The sequence below is a fragment of the Frankliniella occidentalis genome, unplaced genomic scaffold (genome assembly GCF_000697945.3).
Source record: "Frankliniella occidentalis isolate FOCC.00 unplaced genomic scaffold, Focc_3.1 Scaffold14, whole genome shotgun sequence".
Classification (NCBI taxonomy): domain Eukaryota; kingdom Metazoa; phylum Arthropoda; class Insecta; order Thysanoptera; family Thripidae; genus Frankliniella; species Frankliniella occidentalis.
The window spans coordinates 2,818,515-2,829,606 of record NW_026267144.1 but is presented as its reverse complement, the minus strand read 5'-3'; the positions used below and the strand labels follow the sequence as shown (position 1 = coordinate 2,829,606).

At 40.2% G+C, this 11,092-nt stretch overlaps 2 protein-coding genes across 3 annotated transcripts; one reads left to right on the top strand and one right to left on the bottom strand.

The window, feature by feature from the left end:
• Positions 1-2,829: 2,829 nt before the first annotated feature.
• On the top strand, positions 2,830-6,532 carry LOC113210387 (ras-related protein rab7). Its single transcript, XM_026428363.2, has 5 exons — positions 2,830-2,998; positions 3,750-3,942; positions 4,026-4,244; positions 4,316-4,545; positions 4,621-6,532. The coding sequence occupies exons 2-4, from the start codon at positions 3,763-3,765 to the stop codon at positions 4,535-4,537; spliced, it is 621 nt and encodes a 206-aa protein (XP_026284148.1). The 5' UTR covers positions 2,830-2,998; positions 3,750-3,762; the 3' UTR covers positions 4,538-4,545; positions 4,621-6,532.
• Positions 6,529-10,722, bottom strand: LOC113210385 (uncharacterized). 2 transcript variants are annotated; one of them, XM_052263728.1, is made up of 11 exons: positions 10,555-10,722; positions 10,120-10,346; positions 9,621-10,007; positions 9,371-9,533; positions 9,183-9,289; positions 8,818-9,017; positions 8,492-8,742; positions 8,147-8,391; positions 7,657-7,806; positions 7,026-7,560; positions 6,529-6,946 (listed from the first exon to the last, which is right to left on the bottom strand). In XM_052263728.1, exons 2-11 carry the CDS (start codon positions 10,228-10,230, stop codon positions 6,588-6,590), a joined length of 2,508 nt encoding a protein of 835 aa, XP_052119688.1. In that variant the 5' UTR covers positions 10,231-10,346; positions 10,555-10,722; the 3' UTR covers positions 6,529-6,587. The 2 variants fall into 2 exon arrangements, with proteins under 2 accessions (XP_052119688.1, XP_052119689.1); XM_052263729.1 differs by having other exon boundaries at positions 10,453-10,695.
• Positions 10,723-11,092: the final 370 nt, after the last annotated feature.

Here is an 11,092-nt window from a genome sequence, read left to right as displayed (position 1 = left end):
CAATGATGCTCCAGTATGCCGGCCGGACACAGCCCAAGCCCCAAGTCTACAAGTAGGGATTTTTAAGTCCGGAAATTGTCAGGAATAAAAGCCATAAAAAAAGTTGGAAAAAATTAATCTGAAAACAAATTCAGACATTTTTGAAAAACTTCCTTAATACTTTTCTTGGAAATCTCTCTACCAGTATCAAAATGCACTCAGCCAAGTGTTGCCCAGTCCTGGAGGGGGAGGGGGGCAAACCAACTCTCCTGTTCACTTACCCGTGTGCGAAACGGAAGCAGCGGAAAGAACTTCTGTTATTTCATTTTTATTCTTTTCTCTTTTTCAACAGTGTCACGCTAATTATTGAGTTAAAACGAAAGGGCGAAAGGGTTAAGGGGTGGGGCTGTCATACCGGGTTCCGCATTCAGCTCACGTCCTCGTGGCGTGACGCACGCGTCGCGCGCATCGCGGGGACTCGTTGTGCGTAAATCTCCCCGCCCCCCCTCCACGCCCAAATCCCCAACCCACCCCCAAACAGGATGGGGAGGAGGAGGAGAGTGGTGGTGGTGGGTGGGGAGGTCATGTGGGTTGACACTGAGCTCCGCGAGGCCATTTCGCCAGGTGGCTTTCCAGATTACTGACTCTGAACTGTCCCGGGCGCGGCGCTGCAAAAACGAAAAGAATGAAAAACGGAAGTTTTGGGGGACTCTAACGTCCCTTTTTTAGAGTGTTCGACAGATTTGCCAAGATTTAAAGATCTTGCTGATTACCCCAAATCAAAAATAGACACACAAAAATGCAACTTCCAACATTCAACTTTAGATCCAGCGTGGCCTACATTTCTAAGTGTACCGCTACGACACTGAAAACCTTTGAGTGAGGTGCCTTTCTCGAAATGAGTGAGACAATTTTGCCTCGCTCAATCAGAACGATGACTATAGGGCTTACCCTATTTGAGTCATATGCACCGAATTCTTACTCTGAAGGAGTAAGATTTCCCTGACCTCGCCCAATTGCAGTGAGGAACATCACTCTGATAGGGTGAGGACCTGCAAATTATGGCTCAAATTGAGTGAGAGTCAGATATCTCGCTCTCAGGAGAGAAAGATTTTTGGGGTCACCATCTCGCTCTCCTGAGAGTAAGACTCTAGCATTTTCAGTGGATGCATGTCTTCGGATTATGGGGACACCAGCTTGCTTGTGTCGAAGTGCCTTATCTGGACTGCGCGTTGAAGAGCACACAATTCCTATGATCATAGGAGTTCTCAGAACTCACCTACAACTTCAATCAGGTCGCACGCTATAGCGATAGCGGTGCCACCAAGCAAGGCGCGCAGATATCGGCCCCTCCGAAAAAATCCGCGGCCCGGCCGAGCAAGGGCCCTGCTCTCGGGCGGTAATTGATGGTGACGGTGAGACGCGTTGTTCCCGCCGCCCCCGCCGCCCCCGCCGCCCGTGATCAATCACGTAGTGGCTGCCTACAATCTGCTGCGCTGGTCCAGCAGGACTCTGGCCAGGCCAGCAGGACTCTGGCCAGCAGGCGATGAGCCCGCCGCCGCCGCCCTTCGCGCTCGCCCGCTCGAGGGGCTGCCTATCCTCCAGGCGCCCGGTCGGCCGCATACCTTTTCACCCGGTAATTATTAATACAAGTAAATACTGTAAGGGCTATACGGGCAACAGCACACCAACCTATGTAAAATCCAAATGTAACTGAATTTGACTTCAATAAAACCATTTCAAACACTGAAAGAAAAAAAAGAACGTTTGCCCCCACGTGACCTTATCGCACCACTCTGCACCTAAAAAAAGCCCCTGAGGCTCTTTAACCGCACACGAAGATTTGGGGAGGTTGCAAAGAATAGTCCGGAGTCATAGATACGTTATGACTCGCGTCGCAAGCATTCTCGGAAGGGAATCGCGTGGTCCAAATATTCTGAAGTTCCTGGAATCAGTGCCTATATAGTGGAACACTAAAGCAGTATCGAGACGCAAGCAAGAGTTCTTTCTCTACTCCTTCCACATGTACGGCTCGTGCCCCCCCCCCCTTTCCCCCTTACCCCGACTTCTCCGTTTGTGCTGTCACACGCAGCAACCCCCCCCCCCCCTCTTAAAGCGCAGGATGAGACTGGGTGGGGAATGCCCGCCTCCGCAAGCAGCTGCTATTCCCAGCACGATTTCAATTTCACTTTATTCTTCGGGTGTTGCACGTGTATTCCTCGTTCTGCGGTTGCCTGTGATGTGCCTGCTCCTGGTCTGAAGTCCGTTGTCTCTATTATTTACCCGCAGTGCAACTATCATAAATGGATCTGCATGGGTATCAAAATAACTCGTAATAAACAAATCGTGCTCATCTAAAATCCCCAATTAATGTGCCCCCACAAAGCCGTGCCCCCGCCCGACCCATGCACCATGTGACTCCAGATCCTCCAGCAGATTCTAGCACCCGACGTTCACCGATTTTTGTGTTATAAAATAGCTGAAATACGCTGCTACGGAAAGGCGCACGGCGCATGGCGCATGGCTCGTGGCTCATCGCATTGTGGGGGCACCATTAGTAATGGGATACGATACGAGCGAGGTTTTTCAGGCCTCTTCTACCCGACGTTGGTTCACTTTGAATTTGAATTTCCCGCTTGAGGCTACATGTCTACCACATATGCGCCGCACGGTGTCGCAAACAAAACATTATTTTATGAAATCTCTCGGGTTTTGTGCAAAATATCTTTTAAATTTAAAATTGAATGTCTATTAGGACGGGATTCGCTGCAATTTTTCGCATTGTGGCCATCGTAAACATGAAGAATTTGACTCATGACTCTCTATCCTGGCCGCAAAATCAACAACGTCCCCAGTCCACAGACGTGGTGTACCTGATGACGAAAGGAATCTTGCTCGCTCGTGATGACTCAAAAAGAAGGCTGCAAAGCACTTTGAGTAGTCCAACGAAGCTGCGCTTATTTCAAAAGAAAAACTTCTGTTCTTCTGACGTTTCTTCCGTGATCTTGCAGTAACTAAGGTATGGTCATACGGTTACAGAGAAATCCACAAATGGACTTCTCTAGAAATTGTAAACTTGTGGTAGCAACGGATTTACGTTGTTGTCAAGTGGATGGGATCATAGAGGACTGGGTATAGGCTAGGCTTACAAGACTTTGTTTTCGCTACCCCCGTGAGCAGAACGCGCACAACTTTGCAGTTGCCAAGGTTTCATTCTGAGGTGCGATTGGTGTAAAGTGTACTCGGATTTCTGAACAGGGCCGCAAGTTGTGGAAGTAGTACGTAGCAAGTAATTGTGCGTTTGTGTGTGTGTGTGTGTACACACACACATATGATTGCTGTATGTTTTGACTTCCGCCTTCCGTAACGGCCGTAAATAAAGACGCAATTTGTCCCTTATTAATTTATGCGGGACTTGTTCGCTCTATGGCGCTTAACCAAGCCCTCATATCAATCGTAATCTACTGCTCTGTCATTTGGCGGTCTGTTTGCGTCTGCTAACCTATACGAGACCCTTTGTGCTTTGTTTATCGAAGGTGAGTGGCAGTCTATTGTCTGTTGCCATTCGTGGGAGTCTGGGCTGATTTTCATTGATTCTTAATACTGAATTTAAACATAGTTTCTTGTCATCTCTTTTGACAGTCCCATTGTTTCACAAAATGTATTTCTTTGGTTGTTCACATTTTTTTTTTTTTTTTTCTTACTACATTTAGTGAACTATTGTAAATACAACTTTTTACTTAATGGGTATTTATTTTGTTCTTTCATAGATTTTCAATCAAGATGGCTTCAAGGAAAAAGGTTCTTCTGAAAGTTATCATCCTTGGCAACTCTGGTGTTGGTAAAACATCTCTGATGAACCAGTATGTTAACAAGAAATTCTCAAACCAATATAAGGCTACGATCGGCGCAGACTTTTTGACAAAGGAAGTCATGGTGGATGACAGGGTTGTTACCATGCAGGTAAAATCTGAATCAATAGGAGGAGGGAAAGGAAATTAAGTAATGTCAAATTGTGTCCCCAACCTTCAAATGTTTCTTTGCAGATTTGGGACACTGCTGGGCAGGAGAGATTTCAATCGTTGGGTGTGGCATTCTACAGAGGAGCAGATTGCTGTGTGTTAGTTTTTGATGTCACTGCTCCAAATACCTTTAAATCTCTGGACAGCTGGAGAGATGAATTCCTTATTCAAGCTTCTCCCAGGGATCCTGAAAATTTCCCATTTGTTGTTCTGGGTAACAAATGTGACATGGAAAATAGATTGGTATGTACCTGTGGCTTATCAAAGATTTTGTTTTAAAATTTGGATTTGTTTTAAGACAATTTTTTCTTTAGGTATCTAGCAAAAGGGCCCAACAGTGGTGTCAGAGCAAAAACAACATTCCCTACTTTGAGACTAGTGCGAAGGAGGCTCTGAATGTTGAACAAGCATTCCAGACTATTGCCAAGAATGCATTGGAGCAGGAGTCTGAAGTTGAATTGTATCCTGAATTTCCTGACCAAATTAAATTGGACCCCAATCAACGTGCGCCAAGAGGAGATAGCTGTGGCTGTTAACATATTACGTGAGTTGGATAAATTAACTCACTTCATTCTTTCTCACTTATCACATTTATCCAATTTTTGATTTGATCTTTCAGGGCTTAATTTGTCAATCCTACAGAATAACCTATGAACATAATGAGGTGTTGTCCTCAACTGAAGGTGTGCCTGTGTTACTCCAGCACAGTAAAGAGTCGGTGACCAGGGAAGAGATATTTTGTACACATTATTTACATTTTTTTTAATCAATAATTTTAGTGTGGAAAATGGAAATTTACTCTCTGAAGTAGTGCTTTGTGCACAGTGATATTTTTCCTTTTTAGTCACAGATTTTGACTTGGAAAGTAGTCCATGTCACTTATTACTTTCTCAGACCAGAAACAGGTATCAGATTAAAAGTAATTTTTTATTGCTTTCTAAAATAGTTAGATTGCTTCAAACCAAAAGTTCCTTCACCAAAGTTTCTTTTGTCACTCACCTATTTTGCTGGACTAAGTGATTTTTATATTTTACCAGATTCTTATGTTACTGCTAACGTGTTTACTTGCTTCCTGTACGTCCTTCAGTAGGTGTATATGATTATAGGTGGTTTTTAAAGCTATATATTGTTTTACTTTTCCAAATTCAATAATCAGAACTGATAGTACTGCTCTTTTGTTCAGAACTATCAGCTATTGAACACAATGCTATAGTACATTTATGATCTTTACTTTGTTTGTATATATCTCTTGCAAATTTATTGTATTAGTGAGAGGCCATGTATTATATTATGAAGACCCGCAAGCTTCTATAGCTCTGCTGTGCTGTGATGTCTTCTAAATATCCTACAGTATAGATGGTTACCTACAATGCAATATGAAAGAAACATCAATTCCTTGTAGATTTATTGCCGTGAGATTGTTTTTATTTTGTGAATATGTGATACTTGGAGATAATTTCTGGTTATGAAGTGAGTTTTCATAGGTTATAAACCGTACTGTACATCAAATATTATCAAGGTAGTAACTTTAAACCTTTTATCAAATATCAAAGAATTAGTTGCATGAAGAATCAAGTACTGAGTGATGTCATTCTTTCCTCAGAAATTTGACCCCAAATTGATCTTAACCAGCAGACAATGTAGACTCAGACCAATTAATAAACACTTGCCAAAATGTATCATTTTTGGCCATTTTAGCTAATTTTGCTAAACCCCTTGCTGGATGCAAGACTTCTCTTTTCAATTAATTAGTGCAGAGTCCAGTGTATTGTTCAAAAACTTTGATGCTACAGTCAGTGCCTATGGCCCTGGGCCAATTACATTAATGGCAGTCGTCTTCACCACTTTCATCGGCTTGTAATAGAGAATCCTACAATCAGTATGAATTTCTTGTAATAGGTTATTCTATAATCAAATAGTAGTTTGAAGTTGCTTGAATTTTGAAGTATGGAAAACCTGTGTGTTTTTGCCATGGGTGTGATACAGGATGGGTTACATTGAATACTTCAGATGGTCAAGAGAGATTTGAACAACTAGAGGTCTTTCTCTTTTTAAATCTGTTGTTTGTTGTCCTGCTTTAATAGTTTTCTTTATGAATTTCTGTAATGTTGGTGTTATGTACAGGTTAGAGGTCTATAAACCATTTAACTCTCTTATGGTTGTTTAATTTGTTGTAAGGAAATGTGTATTGCATTCCTTTTGGATGTGCAATTTCAATTTATTGCGAGCAGATGAAGCGTTGCTTTGTTAGGCAGTTGTATACCTAATGTGTGTTTCTTCTACACTAGTAATATTTGTTTCCCTTTTAATCCCTAATTCTTTATTTCTCCCCACTAGTGATATATTGTGGTGAAGTGACTGCTCTCATGTATCCAGTTATCTTACTCAATTATTAGACATGCATTATATGATAGGCATGCTTATTCTCTTTACTTTCAACTGACAGCTGGAAACATTGTCACAGAAATTTGGCTCATAGAATTAAGAGAAATGTAATAGATAAATTTGTAAAATAAATTGAAAAATGCCAAGGGATTATAATTTTATTATCATCCACATAAACCTACACACTTTTTGGAGAATCCTTCATTCAAATAGACGTTCAAAGGAATTTAAGGAATTAGTTGTTGACTGTGATTGTTCTGATGATAATAAAATAACACTGTTCAAGGAGTTGGCCGTGTCAAAGACCTCTATGCTTCCGCCTTTTACTGTTTTATACATTGAGGGGCAGACTGCTGGAGGAAGAACAGTTGAATTATGTAATGCTAACTTTGCTGCATCACAATTTCCAGATAATGTAATGACAGATGTTGGACATGATGTCGGATGACTTGCATCTGTCGGGTTCACACCATGCAATGCTGAATTTGTATCAATGGTTATTTGCGGAAAACCAGATGGGCCACTACTTGTCAAATTTCCATTAGAGCTGGAAAACATATCTGCAAAGAATATGTGACATGTGTGAATCAAACTATACATCTAAATCAAATTATGTATGTTTAAAAAAAAAAAAAATACCTGAACAACCTGTTGGTGCTGACACAAATCCTTCAGAGTTACAGTTTTCTATAGGTTGAATTTGACAATCTGCCTCTTTCAGTATTGTTCCTATTGTTCCAACTGCCTCTGTAGATGACGAGATGTTGAAGATGGTTTGGACACCATTTTCAGACTGAATTATAAACTGATTAGTTTGGGTGGAGTTTGAAAGTGACTGTAAATCATCTGAGTAAACTACATTTGAGTTGGTTTTGTGGAAAGGTTCAAGGGAATTTAAACAATGTGGCACAATTATTTCCTGCTGATCTCGAGCATTAGTAGATAAAGAAACGGTTGTAGGCGCTCCTTCATTGGGTTCAGATGACATTGTAAGAATGGTTGAACTGTCAAACTCTGAAGGGACTGCAATATATGTTCCAGGTACCAAATCTATAAGTTGGACGGTTTGCCCATTAGATAGTTCTGACATCATTGTCATATTTGATTCAGCTGGAAGATTAAGCAAATGAGTGTCCATATCTGCTCCCTTCTCTGAATGTTTTAACATATTAATCTGCAAAAATATAAACATTTAAAAATTTGACTCCACAAAAATTAGCAAATATATTATTCCAAGAAACAGATTCCTTCAAGATAATAATTTAACTACCTTCCAAAGAGGATCACTGTTGCGAGTATTAGCAGGTGGTGCTCCGAGGCGAATATGTTGATCAATAATTTGCTGGCAGCGCTCAAGCTCCTGCTGCTTCAAGTATAATTGACGCTTAGCTTCTTCAAGCTCTAGTTTCTGCTGCTCTAGCTGAAACAGAAAATTTCAATAGTTAGAAGATGACCAAAACATTTCTGTTCAGGGTTGCTACAAGTCAGGGAAGTCAGGGAAATGTCAGGAAAAAACGGCCGGCAACGTTATTTTGAGTACTCTGCAAGGTGTTAGCAAAACTCCCTCCTTGTTTACAGCATTCTGACTGCTTATCTTGACCTGCTCACAGAGATGTTGAAGGAAATTGTCAGGGAAATACAGGGAAATGTGAGGGAATTTCAATTTCCCATTCTTGTGGCAACCCTGTAACTGTTTGCATAGTACAGAGAATATTAGATTCAAACTGATACAGTAAATGTATCCTCTTTGAAAAGCCAACCTGTTTTTTTGAATCTTCTACATGAGGTTGATCTGTTGCTTCCAAAGGGATTTGTAACATTGAAGACATATGACAAGTTTCATCAGATTGCTCAAGACTGGAGTTGAGTATGTGAGTGGAGGGCTTGTTTAGTTTACGTGGATTTTCTCTATACCACTTTCTCAGACCATGTTCAGGTGGGTCTCTGTTGCCCTTGGTGATACGCATTTGATGACTAACAGAGCTGATAGTGGTTGGTCCACAACCTGGAGGTAATTCACAAAAGTGATATGACAGCTTGTGAATCAAATAGTAATAAGATAAACAGACAAAGAGTAATAAGATAGATCATTAAATAGCACTTACCAGTGACCATTGTGATAAATTTATAACAATTAGATTTTGTTCCTCCAGAGGGAGTTAGCATTTCTGCTAGAACTCGCCTGGCTTGCCGCTGACCTAAGGAAGCCTGCTTTCTCCAGTCCTCTAATAGGGCTGAATGAGTAAGTGCCAGGCGGGAACAGTTATCCAAACAACAGGACTTTGTCCCTAACTCTTGTATTGATGTTAGCTGACTTGTACAACTGCGACCAGTCTGTTTGGATATACGCGAGCCCCTAATGAAGGTTGAAAAATACAATAAACGAAAATAATGATACAGTGCACAAAAATTAAAAATGCAGAGTACTAACTGATCTGGAGTTGATTTTAATCTTTTGTGAAGAAAATTATTCGAATACAACAGAATTCGCTGACATGCTCTTTCACATAAGTGCAATTTTTCACGAAGTAACTGTCTGGTGTTTAGGACAAAATGTTCATAATCTTTCTGACGTTGTTTGCACTCTGTAGAATTTGAAAGACTCTTTTCTTTACTCTTCTGCTCTGACAACTGGAAAAAAATATACTTTTGATCTTAGTATTAACAGTTTTGGTGTACCTGATAGCGATACCTCAGAGCGAGAACCGCTCAGTATAATAGGCTTTCCTGCAGAGACTGAGCGGTTCTCGCTCTGAGGTATCGATAGGGTGAATGACCAAATACAGCTGTGCTCACTTGGTATTCGGGAAATAAATTTTTTCTACGATTCAGGTCACAGGCAGTGTTGAAAAGTTGTAATAAACTTTCAACTCTATTTTCTAATGTACTTTCAACATCATCCCCTGAAGATAGAAATAGAAAGTCAAATACAGCCAACTATTCAATATCAAAAGCAAATAATAAATGAAATTTAACTGTCTTACCTTGATGGGATATGAATGTCTGTATGCACCCACAAGGTCTGTTCTTAAAAGTAGGACAGAACAGTCTTTCAAAAGCTGGCCTTCCAACTCTTTGAGCGATGGATTTTGCAAATGCATGAGCTTCAGCAAGGTACCCATCTCGGTCTTCAATTGAAATAGAACTCTGTAATTTAAATTGTTAATCATTTTTGGCATATAATACAACATAGATGGGACAGAAAAATATGAATATATTTTGACTATAACTTACTGGTTTCTCTAGCCTTGGAGGACGAGAAAACGCGAGCCCACAAGCATTACAAAGATTCAATATTCTGTTTGTCACTGGGTCAACTTTTTTTCGTGGTGTCTGAATCTTTTTGATTTGATTCTGAGGCATTCTACTGCGAGATGGGTTAACAACACTCAAGGCACCACATTTGTCACACGAAAATGATTTAGGTTGCGAATCGTTATTTGAGCTCTTCGAAATTCTAGTTGGTCCTTTAAGTTTTGCTTTAATTTTGATGTTTCTTTTGGGGTTTCCAATAGGTTCTGGTGAAAACGGTCGTTTCTTTCTCCTTGATCTTGGCTGAGTATCATCATTACCCTTATGAAACAATGCAGAAGAAAACTCCTGCTCATTAAGACCAGACACCTAAAAAGCAAATTGACAATAATTATAATTGTAAGTGCACAAATATGTAGGTTATGATATTAACAAGATTGATTAACAAAATTGATTAAAATTCATCTTTGCCTTCCCGTACCATTGATGAAATTTGGCGGGCAGGACTTGAAGTTGAACATACATCGTCTACATGACAAGTAGAATCAGAAGACGGCAACTCAGTAGGGAATTGTATTCTTTCAGATGACATTGCATGGCCTCTTGCAACACTACTGTTTTTAATGTGTGTGTTGATTTCTCTAGCAATCAGTCAGCTCAGCTTCATGTTGCAGTATTCTCACTTCGTAGATGCATTGACAAAGTCCTCTAGAAAAGAGATAAATCATGAAGCATTATGTTACATCTCCTTGAGAACGATAAAGGCATACAGTCTGCTAAAGGATAAAGCGTGACTTTTTACGCTGCTACATACAAACAAAACATCTTATTCACTGAACTTCTTAACCTCTTACTTTTGCGAGGTTATCATCAAAGGCAAGCGTGAAAATCTCACACAAACACACAACGAACTTACAAGCATTCGTGTTGAAATAAACTTAAAATCTTTTCATCTTTCAAAATTGAAGCATATTATGACGAAAGAACGTTTCTGTTGCTTCTTATTGTGGTTATGAAAGGTCATAACAAAACAAGTTATCAGGATAAACAAAAACAACAGGTACCAACCTTTCAAATGCTCAAACCAAACCCAAACTCTGAAACAGATGTTTGAAAACTCAAGTTTGGCCTTGACATCTCTTTTTTTTTATTAAAAAAATGGAAATTTGTGTCCAGTCCTTTAAGAGGTTCTTCCCTTTTCAGCTAAAATAAGTCCACAAGGACGAGGATAGAGAGGCTGCTAATCAACAAAGAGAGCGACAGAGACAAAAAAGGCGACTGCTTGGGATTTTTCAAGTATTTTATTCATTCATAATATGAGCTAGCACAAACCCGTAGTATCATTCCCTACATAGGTCGTTAACATGAAACAAAGTATGTAACAGTGCAAAGTTCTGGGTTTTAGAACAAAAAAATAAAAACTATGACGGGGTAGTGTAACTCCTAATGACTCT

Excerpts from the sequence above, each read along its gene's own strand:
- LOC113210387 (XM_026428363.2), top strand. The coding sequence starts at position 3,763 with ATGGCTTCAAGGAAAAAGGTTCTTCTGAAAGTTATCATCCTTGGCAAC. Across the intron at positions 3,943-4,025 it reads ACAGGGTTGTTACCATGCAG|ATTTGGGACACTGCTGGGCA; the intron begins GTAAAATCTGAA and ends GTTTCTTTGCAG. Across the intron at positions 4,245-4,315 it reads GTGACATGGAAAATAGATTG|GTATCTAGCAAAAGGGCCCA; the intron begins GTATGTACCTGT and ends TTTTTTCTTTAG.
- LOC113210385 (XM_052263728.1), bottom strand. The coding sequence starts at position 10,230 with ATGTCATCTGAAAGAATACAATTCCCTACTGAGTTGCCGTCTTCTGAT. Across the intron at positions 9,290-9,370 it reads GACATTCATATCCCATCAAG|GGGATGATGTTGAAAGTACA; the intron begins GTAAGACAGTTA and ends TTCTATCTTCAG. Across the intron at positions 7,561-7,656 it reads ACAGTGATCCTCTTTGGAAG|ATTAATATGTTAAAACATTC; the intron begins GTAGTTAAATTA and ends ATATTTTTGCAG.